The sequence below is a fragment of the Berghia stephanieae genome, chromosome 2 (genome assembly GCF_034508935.2).
Source record: "Berghia stephanieae isolate SIO BIC M18660-M18661 chromosome 2, UCSD_Bste_1.3, whole genome shotgun sequence".
NCBI classification, from domain to species: domain Eukaryota; kingdom Metazoa; phylum Mollusca; class Gastropoda; order Nudibranchia; family Aeolidiidae; genus Berghia; species Berghia stephanieae.
The window spans coordinates 6612869-6630362 of NC_088361.1; the positions used below are offsets into that span (position 1 = coordinate 6612869).

General features: G+C 36.7%; 1 protein-coding gene across 5 annotated transcripts in view; it reads left to right on the forward strand.

Moving 5' to 3' along the window:
- LOC144964226 (uncharacterized) overlaps positions 1-12921 on the forward strand; it is a 110198-nt gene extending 97277 nt beyond the window's left edge. For 2 of the 5 annotated variants that reach the window (XM_078898264.1, XM_078898255.1), the window contains one exon: positions 309-1985. In XM_078898264.1, coding sequence (XP_078754390.1) covers positions 309-366 — 58 coding nt within the window. In that variant the 3' untranslated portion in view covers positions 367-1985. Of the gene's footprint in view, positions 1-308; positions 1986-4736; positions 6309-12162 lie in introns of those variants that run through there. The other 3 variants (XM_078898262.1, XM_078898246.1, XM_078898244.1) reach the window with 3 other exon arrangements.
- The last annotated feature ends 4573 nt before the right edge of the window (positions 12922-17494 follow it).

The following is a 17494-nucleotide window of genomic DNA, read 5'->3' on the forward strand; positions in this document are numbered from 1 at the left end:
AAACAGGCTTTTATACTACTTTGTGTACGTGTGTGTGTGTGTGTGTGTGTGAGAGAGAGAGAGAGAGAGAGAGAGAGAGAGAGAGAGAGTATGTGTTTTCGCACTATTTCAGGGGCAGATCTATATCTTTAACGGAGTATTATTCTTACGAGCCACGAGCTAAATTAAATGCTTTTGGATCTCACTGATTGTTAATCTGGAATCGTTTCGTGCGAAATAATATCCAGAAGGTCGCATTATTAAAAGCATGTTCCTTCTCACGTTATACATTAAAAGCCTGCATTATATGCCACCGTTTCTTCTACCAGATGGCCACCATCAAGTTCTCTGGCGCCCAGGTCATGGCTGTCCCGTCGGCGATTGTGACATGAGATTCAACTTTAGCCAGAACCAGAAGTTCAAAGACGTTAGTAATTTCCGGAAGCATTGGAGTGTTATCCACATGCCTTATTCTATAAGCCACGTTTGTGTCCTGTGCGGCATGTCTTCAAAGAGGAAACGCGACGTCATCAATCATTACCGAATCCGTCACGGCATTAAAGACGTGAACAGTGTTGGAGAACCTCGTATGGAGCAAAGACCAAATGCGAAATTCATGGATCCGTACCCTTTGACCCTAGCCATCGTTCTTGGCCGACGTTAGGCTGTCTTCAACTGGAATATTTCGAATTTCCTAAGTGATTAATACAGGTGGCACCAGACATATTGCTTGGGCATAATTTGCTTTATAGATAAAGATAACATTATCATATCTTAAGAGTATGACAACCACAACCACAAGGCCTAAATGAGCTAGAGTTTTATTTGATCTCTTTAGCTTGAAAGTGGTAAAAAATTATTGTCACCTTCAGAAACAGACGCTAGTCTATCTTTGAGTGGTTTGCTCCAAATATAACATTCGAATAATATGACACCAACTTAAACACTGAAAGCTAAATTTGTTTTCTACACTGCCTGATCAAGCAGCTAATGGACGAATCTGAAACAGTTGACGAATTTTTAAAGATATTTATATATATAAATGTGTTGCAATCACCGTAAAACCCTTAAAGAGGTGATTAAAAACAAAACAAACATGTAAGGTGCTATTATTGTTAAAAAAGTGTATGTATGATATGATGGTTGGTGTGAGTTTTTTTTTTACCTCCACACTATTGCGATTTATACATTTCACAGCATGTATTTTTTCATCAATTCTATTTAACCTCTCCTTATTTTTACTGTCATTTCTCACTCACTGTCATTCCCATGACCGGATGGTCGTCAGAGGGATGTGCACGATGCAGCTATCACAATCAGAATTTCACGATACTGGGAAAGAAATGTTCAAAGCTGAAGTTAAAGAACGGCAATAAATCAATGACACGAGCATTCAGTTGTCATAATTTAGGACTGTCTCAACTCTCATTTACATTTGTTTTATTGTTTGTGTTTCCCGGATCTTTTAGATCAGACACTCATGGGAGATAACAGGTTGACCGTATTCATGCTATACATTTAGCACCACACTATACTAGTATCGCAAAAATATCCATACTGTCGACCGCAGCAACTTGACGGATCATAATAATAACATGTTATCCCCAGCATAATTTGTTACTATTCAGCGCTAGTAGAAAAAAAGAAGAAGAAAGGTAAAAAAAAAAACCCCAATAACAACAAGTAATCAGGAATTAGTTTAAGTAAGTACGATTAAGTGTAAATAATCGATTACCTACCATCTTTGCCTATTTAAGGTTCAAATCAGACTATGCGTATTTTCACTTCAGTCCTTTGTCCGTTTGTGTACAAGGCTTGGGTTCATGTATGCCGAGCTCTTCATTAGCTTGGTCATCTTATGTAGATCATTGACTTCAACATTCACGGATGAACGGTTACTATTATTATTATTATTATTATTATTATTATTATTATTATTATTATTATTATTATTATTATGATGGACAATATGATTTGCAATGCTTTACGGATAAATAAACATAAAAATTGAATCCGTTTCTGTGTTGTTCTATCCACGCATTTGACACAGTAGGCTGGAGTCCTCTTAGCACTGATCCCTTTCTCTCTCTCTCTCTCTCTCTCTCTCTCTCTCTCTCTCTCTCTCTCTCTCTCTCTCACACAGACACACACCTACACAGTGGGCAGGGAGGCACTTAATGTCTTCTATCCCCTGTATCTGTTTTCCAACATAAATTCTGTTTGCTTTTGGAATAAGATTACTTGGTTTTGTCATGGCCCTGGCCCGAAAACCGACCAAGGAGGAAACAGTCAAATGTATAGTTTGAGTTATGGGAGATGATATTTTTTGTCCTGTAAATCATCTCTCAAACTATGTGCTCTTGTAATTTAGACGTCTACATCTGTTCTCTCTTTGAACTAATTCCTCTTTGCCTTTCTCTTTCTTGGGTGCTTTAATTGTAATTCTAAAACTTTTTACTAACCCATTTTCTTCCTTTTTACTGGCGCTGATATGACCTAAATGTGTTGCGACTGCCGTAAAACAACTCTCTCTCTCTCTCTCTCTCTCTCTCTCTCTCTCTCTCTCTCTCTCTCTCTCTCTCTCTCTCCCCCTCTCTCTCTCTCTCTCTCTCTCTCTCTCTTATATCTTGATATATTACCCTCCACTTAAACAGCCTCTATTTGCCCGATTGGAGTTGAGTAGGCGGAACGAGCAGGGTTTTGAACTGTTTTTCACACACTCGTGTTCTTCAGATAAAAGTCTATGCACATATTTTAGGCTAGTAGTTTCCGCGAAGTATACTCAGCCATTCTAAAACAAATATTTATTCCCATGGCGGGCAGGAGTCCCTTACTGTGTTTCCTATCCCCTTATATATGTTTTCCGAGTTGCTTTTAGGCTTTGTCTTGAACTTGAATTGGATTGCTTGGTTATGTCCCGACCCTTGCTGAGGTCCTTAGTTGAGAGGGAAACAGTCAAATGTTTAGTATTAGTAGATGCTTTTTTTTTCTTGAACATCATCTCTCTGATATATTTTGATAGTTATTTTCAGTTTTGCAAATATTCTGTAAACGTTTTAGTGAATTCATCTTTACGGGATCCTGTGGTGCTGTCAGGATAAGACCTTTTGGGAATCCTCAAACTAAGTACATTGATGGTGTGCTCTTGGAATCTACATCTGTTCCCTATTTCAACCATTCCCCTTTGTCTTAATTATTCTCGTGTAATTTTAATAAATCTAGACTTTTGGACTATCCCATTTTGTACATTTTTACTGGCACTGAAATTACCTGTGTTGCAAGCGCGGTAAAACCCTTAAAACAAAAATGACTTGACTTCGAAATTAGTTAAGAACTGTTGGGCTGCAGCCTCGTCCTTCAACAGCCGTGGTCTATGACATCCTCAGGATGTTGGTCCGCTTCAGAACTTGGAAAAGCTTGACCTTGATCGCCATATCCTGTCTCGATTTTTCTCACCTCTTCAATGAACTAGAATGATCCGATGATTTCGTGAGCACAGGGTACAAACCATCCTATGAGTTTCTTCAAGCTTTCTTTCAGTAATCTGTTTTATCAATTGTTTTCTTCCAGCCAGTCGGCATAACCTGTGGACTAGCATGTGGAAAATCAATATTTTCTCTCTGTTAGTTAATTTAAAAAATAATACTGGCAGTTTCGCTTTTACTGCTGTTAAACAATATAGTTTTAACATGCGTTTATCGAAGGAATAGAGAATTTGCCCGTCAGTATAGACGTAAATTGAAGCTCTGACAATTCACTCAATTTTAAAATAAAGGGGAAAAGCCAGTCTCTAATACTGTATTGCTCTTGATGCTCATTAAGTAACAATGAATTAGCATGGGGGATACTAGTATTTAGTACATGTCGTTCCGTAAGCATCTTGCATACCTACCACTACCACACTTCAAAATTGCCCTCATAAAATATTAACGGTGGGGATTTTTTCACCATGTGCTCTTGAGCGTTAACTCACTCAACCCTAGAGATTTTTGCGGCTTTTCAAAATTGGAAAAAAATAGTATTGAAAATGAGCATGTGGATAGATAGTATTATTCAACTACCATTAACATGTAAAAACTAAAAACAATAGCGTTGATACTAGGCCTATAATTTCTCCAAGAAAAATGTAATAAATAGGCATGGCGTAAAAGTAACCCAGGTAAAACTACGGATATCGTTGGTGTTAGGGTTGAGTGAGTTAAAAACAACACCCTCTCCTGCTACATTACGTTCTTTTTCTTCATCACCCATCATTTTAGTCACGTAGCGGGGATGGTATCAACAATGAAGAATCCACCCCAATCCCAAACCTCTAATCCACTGCTGGAAACGAATCGCTTTTCGTGCTTTGCGTTCATTGCATAACAATGAACCATATTAGTACAAAATGTTCCTTGCCTTAATTCTATCTTAGCAACAGATGCCATACATTTAACTCATTGTAATGTCGTTAACGGATCAATAAAAATAATCTTATCTTGTCGTATCTTACTTTTACGCATCTCTATAACAAAGTGAAATATTTTCAATGTCCAAAGTCACTCTGCTGTCACATCTTATTTTCTGTCGACCAATGATGAACTATAACTCACAACTAAGACATTTCAATTTTTACTGGATTTTTATTTCAGGACCAAACTTTAATCGCTGAAATTCTATTTGGAGCAAAGGTCATAGATACTTTCCTGCCGCCTCGTATTTGTTCTTTAATACATTTTCATATTCGTGTAAATTTTCCCCGTTGTGTCTTCCTCCAGGTGGCGTCGGCAGCTGGACTCAGGAAATATTGTGGCGACCCGGCGATGGTTGTCCTGTTCCAAACTGTGTCTCAAAGATTTCCAATTCCAAGTTCTCCACTATCGCTAACTTCAGAAGTCATTGGGCTGTGATACACAAGCCTTATTCCTTGAGATATTTCTGTGTGAAATGTGGGTGGTCCACTAAGAAGAGGAATTATCTTGAGAAGCATTATAATGTGTTTCACGGTTTGGTTGGAGCAAGGAAGAACAAGCTGGTGGAATTTCCCACGGAAGAACTGCCCAACGCTCAGTTCATTGATCCGTACCCCCTCACACTAAACGGCGTTCTCGGAAGATTTTTTTGAGGGGAGGCACTGAGTTCAATTTCTCTTATGGGAACGAAAAAGCATGTCTATTTTTGGCAAATGCCACTAATAGTCATTTACAAACTACATAAAACCTAACTCCGGTCACTAACCGTTTAACTATTCTCTCTCTCTCTCTCTCTCTCTCTCTCTCTCTCTCTCTCTCTCTCTCTCTCTCTCTCTCTCTCTCTCTCTCTTTCATTCTTTTCTCTCTCTTTTTCATTCTTTCTTTCTCCTCTTTATCTTTGGTCTTGAGAGATTCATTTGGGGCCCTTATGTGTCCTGAGACTGTACAGGAGTATGCGATTGCCTCCATTTGAACCTGTGGCCAACAAGTAATGTTAGTGGTAGTTTAAGAGGAGCAAGAAGACTTACTTTGGATGCCAAATAGCAAAATGTACATACCTTGAACAAGCTCCGGTCTCTTAAATGTACTTATATGCATCTCTTGTCATACTTTAACTAATAATGGGATCTAAGTAAGGCTTATAAATAATACGCATTTGATCGAATGTTAACCAATTATAGATGAATGGAGGGTATTATCAATCTAATACTTTGCAAAATGGAAAGTTTAAATGTCAATGCTATAAACGAGTCCCAACATTTGGACAGCAATCCTTAATGATGCATATAAACCAATCTGAGGTATAGAAGGTGCCATCCTCACCAGAAATAATATAATATGTTATAAACTCCTCCAGCCGAAGTACCTATATCAAGGCGCGGCTATGTGGTCTTGTGGTATGGAAGGTCCTGGGTTCGAGCCTCGCGCTCCGCGCATAGTTGAGTCCTTGGAAAAGGCTCCTTACTCACATTATCTCACCGTACTCAGGTGTAAAATGAGTATCTGGCCGTTAACAGCGTTGTCTTTGTCCGATAAATTGTAATATCGCGTAACAGGCTGCATGTCCCGTCCTACATGTTTTTTGTTGCTGTTGACCAGGGAGCCCTTGTAAAGCGCTTTGAGCACATTTAGTGGATATTGCGCTATATAAAGCTCAATTCAAAGCTCATTAATATTAAGACACGTTTCATCGATTTTTCAAGCGCTTTTAATACATGTCCCAACTCCAAACCTGTTTGACAAGGGTCGTGATAAAGCAACACGTTGTCGATGTTATTAATGGCTAGAGTTGTTATCCCCCTTTGATCTGTTTATAGTTTGTCTCTGTCCAGTTTATGACTTTATCATTGTTTAAATAAACTTCTAAAATCTATTTTATATCTCTGTTTTGTTTATTTTATCGGAATAATGCACTCTCAGACCTATTGCTGATTAGAAACTTTTGTAGAAAAAAGGGAAGGGTGGGGGGGGGGGGGGGGGGGGCGACGTGTGCATATATGCAGGTGTGACATCCGACCCCATTTATGGGTCTAGTTTAACATTGTAATTGACAGTATTTGGCGTCATTTTTTGAGATTTCCATTACAACGAGCCCATAAGAAATTGGGTTACCAGACCTGCAAATAAGTGGACGTCCGGGGGGAGGGGAGTGGGGTCTGTCGAAAAATTAACCTTTAAATAACTAAGATGGATAACTGAGGTGGTAAAAATACAATTCATCTTTAAATTTTGATTATTTTAAAATGATATATTGATCGAGCTCAGTCATGTACCATTTTATTGCTGTATGTTGTGGTCAAATAATGATTTTTCTCTGTTTTTTGATGGAGTATATATATATATATATATATATATATATATATATATATATATAAATATATATATATATATATATATATATAATTTTCGGATTCCTCCTCTTTGTTGATAAAAAAGTGAGCAAAGCACCTCACCTCTGAAAATTTTAGTTTGTTTTATTGCTAAGTTTTGATGTTTCGAATTGGAATTGACGGTTTTGAGGCCAAATAGCAACATTTTCAAAATGTCATAACTTTATCAATTTACAATCGAAATATGTAATTCAAGTACCAAATTAATAGGAATAACAAACTATACAAGATAGACTTGGTTTAATCCAGTTAAAAATTTTAGTTTGAACTATTGTTAACAATTTTCTTTTGTTTAAAGACCACACTTTGTTCCGATTGCATTCTACTAGAAATATAATAATTGTCTTAAACAGTGTAGTCTAAACTCTCCACAAGATACAGTACTAACCTGCTTTTTTATTTCGATGTATTCAGATGAATATCAAACATTTTTTGACTAAATCCATATCTACGATACAGCTACGCTGGTAACAAAACTTGTAACACTCAAGACCTTGAACACGAGAAGATCCCCATCCAATATTTTACCATGTGGTGTGACTATTATTTTTACAACTAAATGTAAAGAAAACTAGTGAAATGGTTTTTTGTTTTTTTTTAATCTGAAGAACCCGGTCTTTCTGGATGGAGCCTCTTGACCTCCCATGGTGGACAGGAGGTCGCTTGCTGTGTCTTCTATCCCCCTAAATGTTTTCTTAGTTGCTTTCTGTCTTGTCTTGGAATAGGATTACTTGGTTTTGCGCTGGCCATTGCCGGAGTCCTTGGCTGTGAGGGAAACAGTCAAATGTATAGTTTGAGTTTTGGTAGCTGAGATTTTTTATCCTTGTGAATCATCTTTCAGCTATGAGCTGTTATATTTTGTTTTGATTATGATTTATAAGCCTTTGGGTGTATTCCTCTTATTCAGTGGGATCCTGTGCTTGTGTATGGATGAGACTTTATGTGATTTCAAGCTAATTTCACTGATACTCGAGGAACTAATAAAGAATAAAATAGATTACACCAAGGAGAAGAAGAAGAGGACAAAGAGGAGGAAGAGTAGGAATCGGAGGAGCAGAACGAGGAGGATATTGATGAAGAGGGGAAGGGGGAAGAAGAAGAAGAAAAAGAATAGGTTGAAGTGGGGGGAGGAGGAGGAGAATGACGAAGAAATTAAATCATTTTCCTGTGTGTATGCATTTTGTCTATATATTATTACTATATATATATATTACCGACAGAGACAATGCTGTTAACGGCCATGATCTCATTTTACACATGAGTACAGTGAGATAATGTGAGTAATGAGCCTTTCCAAGGACTCAACTATGCACCAAGTGAAGCTTGAACCCAGGACCTTCCCATCCGAAATGGAGTGTCATACCACAGGATCACATAGCCGCGTAGTGATGAATGAAAGAAGGAGTATAAGGTGGGGAGGGATATGCGCACTGGAACTAATCAGGCTTGTTTTACTGCTGCTTAAGGTGAAAATGTTCCTTGCATAGACATCGCTTTTTCTTTCCTTTTTTTTTTTAAACAAGCAATCTTTTTTTCAGTAAGTAGCCTAAGTTACCCCAGTTGGCCAAATACGCCCCTGTTGCCGTTATCTCATTTTCCCCCCTTTAATTTGGCGCTGAAATGACCTAATTATGTAATAAGCGTCCTAAAACCCTCAAAAACAAAAAACAAGCCTTATGAAAGACGAAGAAAGAGATGGAGTATCGAATATGAATAGGCAACGGGGCCCCTCTTTGACATAAAGCTCGGGGTGATATAAACAATCAGAAAAAATAAGTTTTTAAATAAATATAACAGACATTTTCTGTGGAACTATTTTTTAAAATCTCTCAACTCTATCCTTCAACTTTTTTTTTATTTAATCGTATGTTGAAATCAATCGTATGTGTTCAAAATCCTCAGATTTTTTCTTGTTTCACAGCATAGGGTGGAAATTAAGAAGACGAAAAGTATACCACAATTTTTAAAAAGATAAATGGTTACAGGTTCCTCAGACAAACCCATACATATGTTTTAAGATATTCAATTTTCTTGGTTGATAAAATAAATTTATACAAACATTAACATGTGTGGAGCAATGATATCTGGTGAGAAGAAAATCACCCACTTTTTAAAACCGAATTGAAGTAGGGAGGGTAAGCAACCACCGTTGGCCGGATGTCTATAAAGAAACACAGGAAGAAAGGTCATTTTAATTCTTTTATTTCTTTTCTCAATCAAACACTATAAACAAATATAATATATTTAATTACGATGATGGTCTGGAAACTTTTGCAATATCCGTAATAACTCCCTCATTTTTAGGAATAATTCGTTAAACAATACACCAAAAGAAAGCTTGAAATCTCAGCTACTGATACTTACTTTATTTTTAGAAATAGTCACTGTCACGGCCAACACAGAGCAGCCAACGCCACACCATTTGACGCATCCCGTCGGCAAAAAACTGACGTCATTTTTCTCTACAGCAAGATCGGACAGCAGCTTTAACGTCTTTGTCGCTTTCATTGTGGTTTTCTTTGAGATACTCCATCAATTTAGGGAATAAGAAGTCTGAAGATGCTAGGTCGGGACTGTGTGGTGGATGTGGCAACGTGGAGAAATCCATTTTCTTCAGCGCGGTTTGACCCTGTTGACTCGTGTGGGGTCGAGCGTTATCGTGTTGCAATATCGCATTTTTCTGCGGTCGCACTCTTTTCAGTCAGTCTCTCAGTTTTTCCATGGGGGTAGCATATTGATCGGAAGTCACTGTTTTGCCCTGTTCCAAAAATCAAGAGCGACTTCAAAGTCCAAGAAAGCACAACTTTTCTAGCCGACGCCACAACTTTGAACTTTTTTGGACAAGGAGAATTCTTGTGTCGGTATTCCATTGACTTGCGTTTGTTCTCTGAATCATAATGGTGGACCCACGCCTAATAATAATAATAATAATAATAATAATAATAATAATAATAATAATAATGATAATAATAATAATAATAATAATATAATAATAATAATAATAATAATAATAAATTAATAATAATAATAATAATAATAATAATGATGATATAATAATAATAAATAATAATAATAATAATATAATATATAATAATAATAATAATAATAATAATGATGATGATGATAATAATAATAATAATAATAATAATAATAATAATAATAATAATAATAATAATAATAATAATAAGTACATTTATAGTCTCCAGTAACCATTTGCAGAATAAAGGCATCACCTTCGTCCTCATACTTTTTCAATAGTTTGGAGCAAATTGTTTTTCGTTGTTGTTTTTCATGTCACGACATTTCAACATTCTTGAGACCCATCTGGCCGACACTTTCCTGTATCTAATGATCACTGTTATTTGGTGTACCCTTTCCTTTGAAATTCCAACTTCTCTCGCAATGTCAGTTTGTCTAACAAGCCGATTTGACAGAATCATATTTTCGACATCAGTTTGATTACGTTCGAGTTCGAGGCATTTTGATCTTGAAGTTTTGTTTCGATCGGGTCTCCCACGGAGCTTACCCATCTCCAAACGGTGCTGTAATCAACACAAGCGTCACCATTAACACGCTTCATTCTGATATGGATATCAATGGGTGAACAGACTTCAACATTCAGAAATTCAATAACAGCACGCTGCTTGAATCGAATATCTTTTGGTGCAGCCATTTTTATTTTTATTTTCCCCGAGGTTGTTGACCACGTGATAGAAGAAAGCGACGTCATAGAGCTAAGAAATGTTGGCACATCAAAGCCAATGGGTTAGACATTATCTGACTAAACCAAATATTAAGGTTCCCGAATTAAATATCTTTGAAATTATGAGAAAAATTGCAAAACTTTCCAGCCCACCATCGTAGTATCCTGTTAACGTAAAGTTACAAAAACATGTGTATGTTGACAAATAAAATGATAACAAATGACAAAAGGGGAATGTGTTGCCCCAGAAGTTAACGTCTATAGATATAAATATCACATTATATGATTTGAATAAACACCTTGCATGAACTTATGCTTGCAAATGGCCGAGTGTATGGATGCGTATCATCTGAATGTCGTTATGTATATCTGCGCGCGCGTGTGTGCATGCCTGTATGTTTGTGTGTGTGTGTGTGTGTATGTGTGTTATAATCGATTCGAATTTATCGTTGAACCGAAACACATTGTGCCTGTGAATGTAAAAAACGATATAACCTAAGAATAACAGTTATGGTGCTACACTGGATACATTTTACAAAAGGGAAAGAGGGAGAAACTTTTGGGATTTTTAAAATTCGGGTTTATATAACCCGGTCCCCGTTATATCCTGACCTTATACACGGGTTCCTCTGTAAATAATTTTATTGAACATCTCACCAAACATTGGAGAGTGTGCTCAGGACCTACTGTATTGAAAGTGATTAATACAAAATAAATAATTAAATTTTCACTGGGACCCTGCAAACCTGACAGCATAATTCTAATTCTCGAGGAAAGGCATCGGATTAGATTAAAACAGTGCTACCGGAAGACGGATAGTATGCATGCGCGTATGTGTTAGATATTAATTATGCTGGGACTGGCCGTAGCCTTCATCATCTCATACTCATCGCTGGCGAAAATTGTAAAACAAAGTCACAATAAAAGGAATGAAGTTGACGTCAGCCAGCTCTTTGTTTTTGGACAGCGATTTGGGGGATTAGTTCTCACTAAATTATATAAATCAGACTCTAAACGTTGAAGGTTACATACAGTTTTGTGTTATGGCATGATTAATCTGTCTGGCGGATGTTGTGAGTATTTTACCTAAACGCGTAGCATCAATACAAGGCGTCATCAGATCAAGAAAGTGAGCAGTGCGTTTTATTCAATACTTCAATCACTGGGATATATATATATATATAATATATATATATATATATATATATATATATATATATATATATATATATATATAATTTGGAGAAACTTTAAAGACATGCATGAATAATAAAGACCACCATTTTTTTAACGAAGCTAAATTCTTTTTATGCATACCTTGTCCATCCCAACCACAACGATATCATTAAACAAATTACAACAAATTTCTGCGCTACATTGTAGAAGAATCGAAATTGACGTCACTCAGCTCTTCGTTAGTTAGGTATTGTTTTTAAACAGCCATTGTAATGATTAGTTCTCACTAAATTGTAGCAATCAGACTATACTATAAACGATTAAGGTTACACATCGTTTTGGGTATTTGGCACGTTGTATCAAACAGGCGGATTTTATGATTATTTTACCCAAACGCATTTTTCTTTGCCTCTGAGTTTTCCATGGTTTTTAAAAATTTCCATCCATGTTTTTTCATCAACAGATATATGCTGGCAACCGAAACCGAAGGCCAGAGGACTGGAAGGACCACCGCGGACTCTACGTCTCTGGTTATGTGACTTTTGCGACAAAACATTCACTCGCCCAAACCATTTACAGGGGCATCTGAATACACGTCACTTTGGTACGACACCTTTCAAATGTGACACGTGTTCGAGGTCTTTTGCCCACAAAAACAGTCTAGTATATCACAAAAGGACTTGTATCGAAAGGCCTCCGTCACCAACATCATTGTCTTCTTTTCTGGGCGGGAGTTATCCTGACCCCTCATAGTGGCAGGGAGATCACCTACTTTGTCTTCTATACCCCTATAATATGTTTTCCAACTTGCTTTCTGTCATTGTCTTGGAATGAGATTACTTGGTTTTGTCCTTTCCCTTGTCCGAGTCCTGACAAACAGTCAAATGTTTTGACATAGTTTTGGGAGATGATATTTTTTCATTGTAAATCATCGTAAAACCATTAAAAACAAAAACATTCTTCTTTTTGAATAAGTTTGTATATTACTTTGTGTTTTAACAATATTATACCGCAGAGCTAGGATATAAGGAACACACCTCTTAGTGGAAAAAAATAATTCTTTGTATCAGTACGTTTTATATTAGTTGTACTTTATTACTGAAATAATAAAGGGGGGGGGGGCGGTAAGTAGACAAGCGTCCATTATTTCTATCATTTTATGTCACATGCACGCCCTAAATGTTCAGTATTGCTTTTTCTATATTATTATATTAGTTTACATAGCACTTGATAAATTATATATATTCCCTCAATAAAGCAGAAATTTCTAAGTGTTGCGTCTGTCTCACTTTAAATTTTTTTTTTTTTAATTCTTGTATCCATAAGGATCATTATCTCATTTATCATAAAATCTTCCTGTGACGATTGAGAGTTAATCTGTCTTCGCGGTTTTGTGACCAAAAAAAATAAATTCACAATATTTTCAACATGTAGGAAATTTGAAAATTTAGCAGCATAGAAAGCGAATTTTGCAAACAGAAAACGGCAAAGATTCTGCATTCGTTATACAATAAACAGCTTTCTTTTCACACGCCCCAACTCCCACCCAAATACATAACACTTACATTTACTGTCCAAAACAATTCATACTCTCTCTCTCACACACACACACACAAACACACAAAAAGCAGGCAGTATATAATTTGATTAAGTGTTACATAAACATCATTAATACACTCCAGCTGCTGCTATGTAACACGCTCATATTTTACGAACTTAGTTATTTAAACTATGTATTTCCTTTATCCCTTTTTAGGCCACTCTGCACTACGACTTCTTAAAAACTTATCACGTCACAAGGAGGATGTTTCCGTTTCAAAACCGGTACCTACCATACTGGGCCAAGAATCTGTGTTCTGGGACACACTGCGCAGTTCAATTGCACACACCGCGCGGCTCAGATTGCATTTTAAAGATTAAGATCAAGGTGGATGAAATAGAGGGGCAGGAAATGATGTCTAATGATATCACGACATTGACAGCGCTGGCGCCATCTAGTAAAGCACAGTTTTGTCCTAATGGGCATGATCTATATTCCCTTTCCGTGTGCTCGAGGTCATTGGTCACATTGCAAAATGTGCTCAAAGTGACCCACTTAGTGAAATGTGTTCACAGCTTTTTAAAGATCTTACATCACGATTGATCATTTGATTCAGCTTGACACATGGGTATGTTTATAACATTTGTAAACAAAGCAGCGTGTTTACATTTGTTAAGAAATATCCAATCGTTGGAGAGCAACAAATCATTTGATTGATGACCTGGTTGGAGGAAAACATGAATATAGAGCGCACCCATTATGCGGTAAGCGCGGCTTTTTAGATAGTGTGCGCTTGGCTAAGAAACTCACAACATTGCCATCCGGAAGTATAACGGACCAACACACAAAACTATGTGTAACCTTGAATGTTTATAGTCTGGTTAATACGGTTAAATGAGAATTACTCATAAAGGCGGATTGCAAAAAGCAATAACAAAAACCGGAGTGACGTCAACTTCATTCCATCTATTACTCTACGATCACAAACGATATGACCCTGAGACTGATGCAGTCCCATAGCCCATCGATTTTGTAGCAATTTTTCACAACTGCTCAGGACACAATGCGACAGCCCTGTCCGATCCCGACAGGTGCTGTGTTTCATTCCAAACTTTTGTCACGCGATTGAACTGTGGTAATGTAATGCGATATAGGCCTCATTTAGTTATATCCATCTCTCCCCTTCCTGAGTAATCGCCTCCCTATGAAAAACCCTATTTTACTCCGTTCCTTCGATGACGGGTGGAATTCCCGTAAAGATGGGGGAATGTTGAAACTATGGACTGACGGTTTCTTCATGTCTACAGCCTTGCTATCTCTATCTCCGAAATTATATTCCTTTCCATGTGACTGTGTCCTTGTTCTGGAATGGTGCCATTTGGTTTCGTCTGGGTCCTGTCTGGAATCTTTTGTAAATAAGGCACCGGATCGATTCGGTGAGGTCACATTATACTGAGATGTAGCTTTAAGTGCGTACGTGTGGGAAATATTAAGAAGACAAAGCCAGCACGTCCCATTGTGGATTACACACTGAGCTCGCGACGTCTTTAACCTACGAATCCAGTACTTATATATAATTTATGTATGTTTGTGTGTGTGTGTGTGTGTGTGTGTGTGTGTGTGTGTGCATTTATATTAAGGTTATCTTCGTGCATCGTTTTAATGAATTTTATATCAGAATCTGGAAGGAAAACCGGTTATTAATTATCATTAGATTTTAAGTAAACTCGTCCAGTTCGCCAGCTCTGTGCTTGAGCAGTATTTTGGCTCGATAAAGGGCAAGCTTTTTTCTTCTCTTGACAATAAGATGGACGTGGTGAGTGACCACCCAAATGGTCCACCACAGAAGCACCAAGCAGATTAGGATTGACATCGAGTATAGAATGATGTGGAAGGACACGGTCACCTCGGATTTTTCCTCCTCTTCGACTGAAAGGAGATCCAAAAAAAAAGAAGATATTTATGATCAACACTGCCTTACTCTATAAAATAAACACGCATTTGGAATTGTGGTCAGAGGACTCGTTCTTCAAATATCGATCTATTAAAATTACCATCATCTTGGCAAAAATTCTCAATCCTTGGACTTCAATAAAGTTCCGGGTTTGAGATTTTTTGACACGATGTGGACCATTTTATTCGATCGATATAAAAAGGACGAATGTTCTAGCCAAAATACATTTATGACCTACAGTGTGACAACTGATGTCAGAATAAAATCCATTCATCAACTCCAGATTCACAAAGGATATCAGAATAAAAGACATTCATCCAGCGGCGTGGCATGCTTACAATATAAAGTGGTGCCAGACGAAAATGACTTACAGACGCTATATTTGTAAATATAAAAGAAAGAAAAAAAAATAAAGAAAATATTTTGCATGGTGATGTTTCTACACCTGGAAATCGTTTCAGTAGTTTGTTATAGAAATCACGAACGAATATATTGATTGGAGTTTGGACACTGAGGGAAATGGCTTAAGGGACACATGCAGACATTGAATGGCAATCGAACAAAGGTTAATTTTAAAACTTACAAAGCGTAAGACTGTTAACAGCCCCATTACACTTCGGAAATTAAACATGACACCATACAAGATCTCTCTCTCTCTCTCTCTCTCTCTCTCTCTCTCTCTCTCTCTCTCTCTCTCTCTCTCTCTCTCTCTCTCTGCGTGTGTGCGTATGTGTGTGATGGTCGCGCGCGCACACACACATAAAGTCAAACACATATATTCACGCGAAGATCATATAGCATCACTATCAAGAAAGGTATTGCTTAATTCGTTCACATTCCTTCCTATAATTTTTTTCAGGAGTAATCATATAATAATAATAATAATAATAATAATAATAATAATAATAATAATAATAATAATAATAATAATAATAATAATTAATAATAATAATAATAATAATAATAATAATAATAGAAAAATAAATGATAATAATAAATTACTATATTCAATAATCACGACAAAGAGAGAGAACCAAATGAACTTGTTAATAATCGTGATTTCGATAATAATAAAGATATTCGAAGTTCCCATGCTATCACGTAAATCACCAACATTAGCTATTATTCCCCAGTTCAACAGAGTTGGAGCAAATATTGCTCGGCACCTGAGGCGGGTTTTTTTTTCTCGTATTTGAAGATGGTAAAAATTCGAGTCATATTCTCAGGTAGTCAATGGGGCAACACTGATAGTAATAGCCTTAAATGGATCCAAAACAAAATCCGCTCCATGCATTCGTTTGAGTGGGGAAATCAAGTCACTCGCTCAGCCATGGTACACAGTCGCTCACAGTCATCAACAGATTGTGTGAGTCGGGATAGAAGGCGTTGTGACAGAAAGGGAGTATTTTTCGCACTGTTGACAAAAGGCGGTATATACCATTTCTCAATTTTATATATATATTTTAAAATGCTGTTATCCATTTTTAAAATATGGATGCGGTGCCAGGCACTATTTGAACCAATAGAGCCACGCCCCTGCATTCATCATTATCATTAAAAGACATCATCAACTACAGATTCACAAAGGATTTATTAATTACAGATTCACAAATAATGACTATGAAAAATGTATTTTTCTCTTTTTGAGAAAATTTTTTGTCTAATATCAAAGCTCTATCTCCACTGATTAAAAATGTTTTTGAATTTTGAAAATCTATTCATAAATAAACAAGTTATGCAGTTTCAAAGGTGTCATTTATTTGGATGACCGCAAAGAGGAAAAAAACGCGAAAATATGGGACGCTTTTTCGGCAATTTTTTTTCGATCTTTGGTTGTATCTTGCGTAATAAGTGGATGAAAAGGTTGAAACTTGGGATGGTGTTTTGTAAAATACGGGAAAAGTACTCGTCATATTCATATGAAATTTTACAACCAAAAAGAAGAAATGTTCATGTATTACCTTGTCAGCGACAAAACCTACACGCCGGGTAGTTTTAGAAATATTTTACTCCAAAGAGTAAAAATCTATTTTTAACAGTCATCTGGTAATCGCACGAGTTTTGTCGCTTGACATAATCTAAAATGACCTTTTCTCTAACTGTGTGCCAACTTTCAGTCATATTCATCGATAAACAGCGTCGTAATTAAGTTTTTAAAATAGCATGTACGAAACGGCTTCGTCCCATATTTTGCCGTGAATTTGGGCACTTCGTGAGCGAAAAAGAGGCCCAAAGATTTGTGCGGGATAGTCATTGCTAACAAAGGATATCATAATAAAAGAAATTTATAAACTACATTTT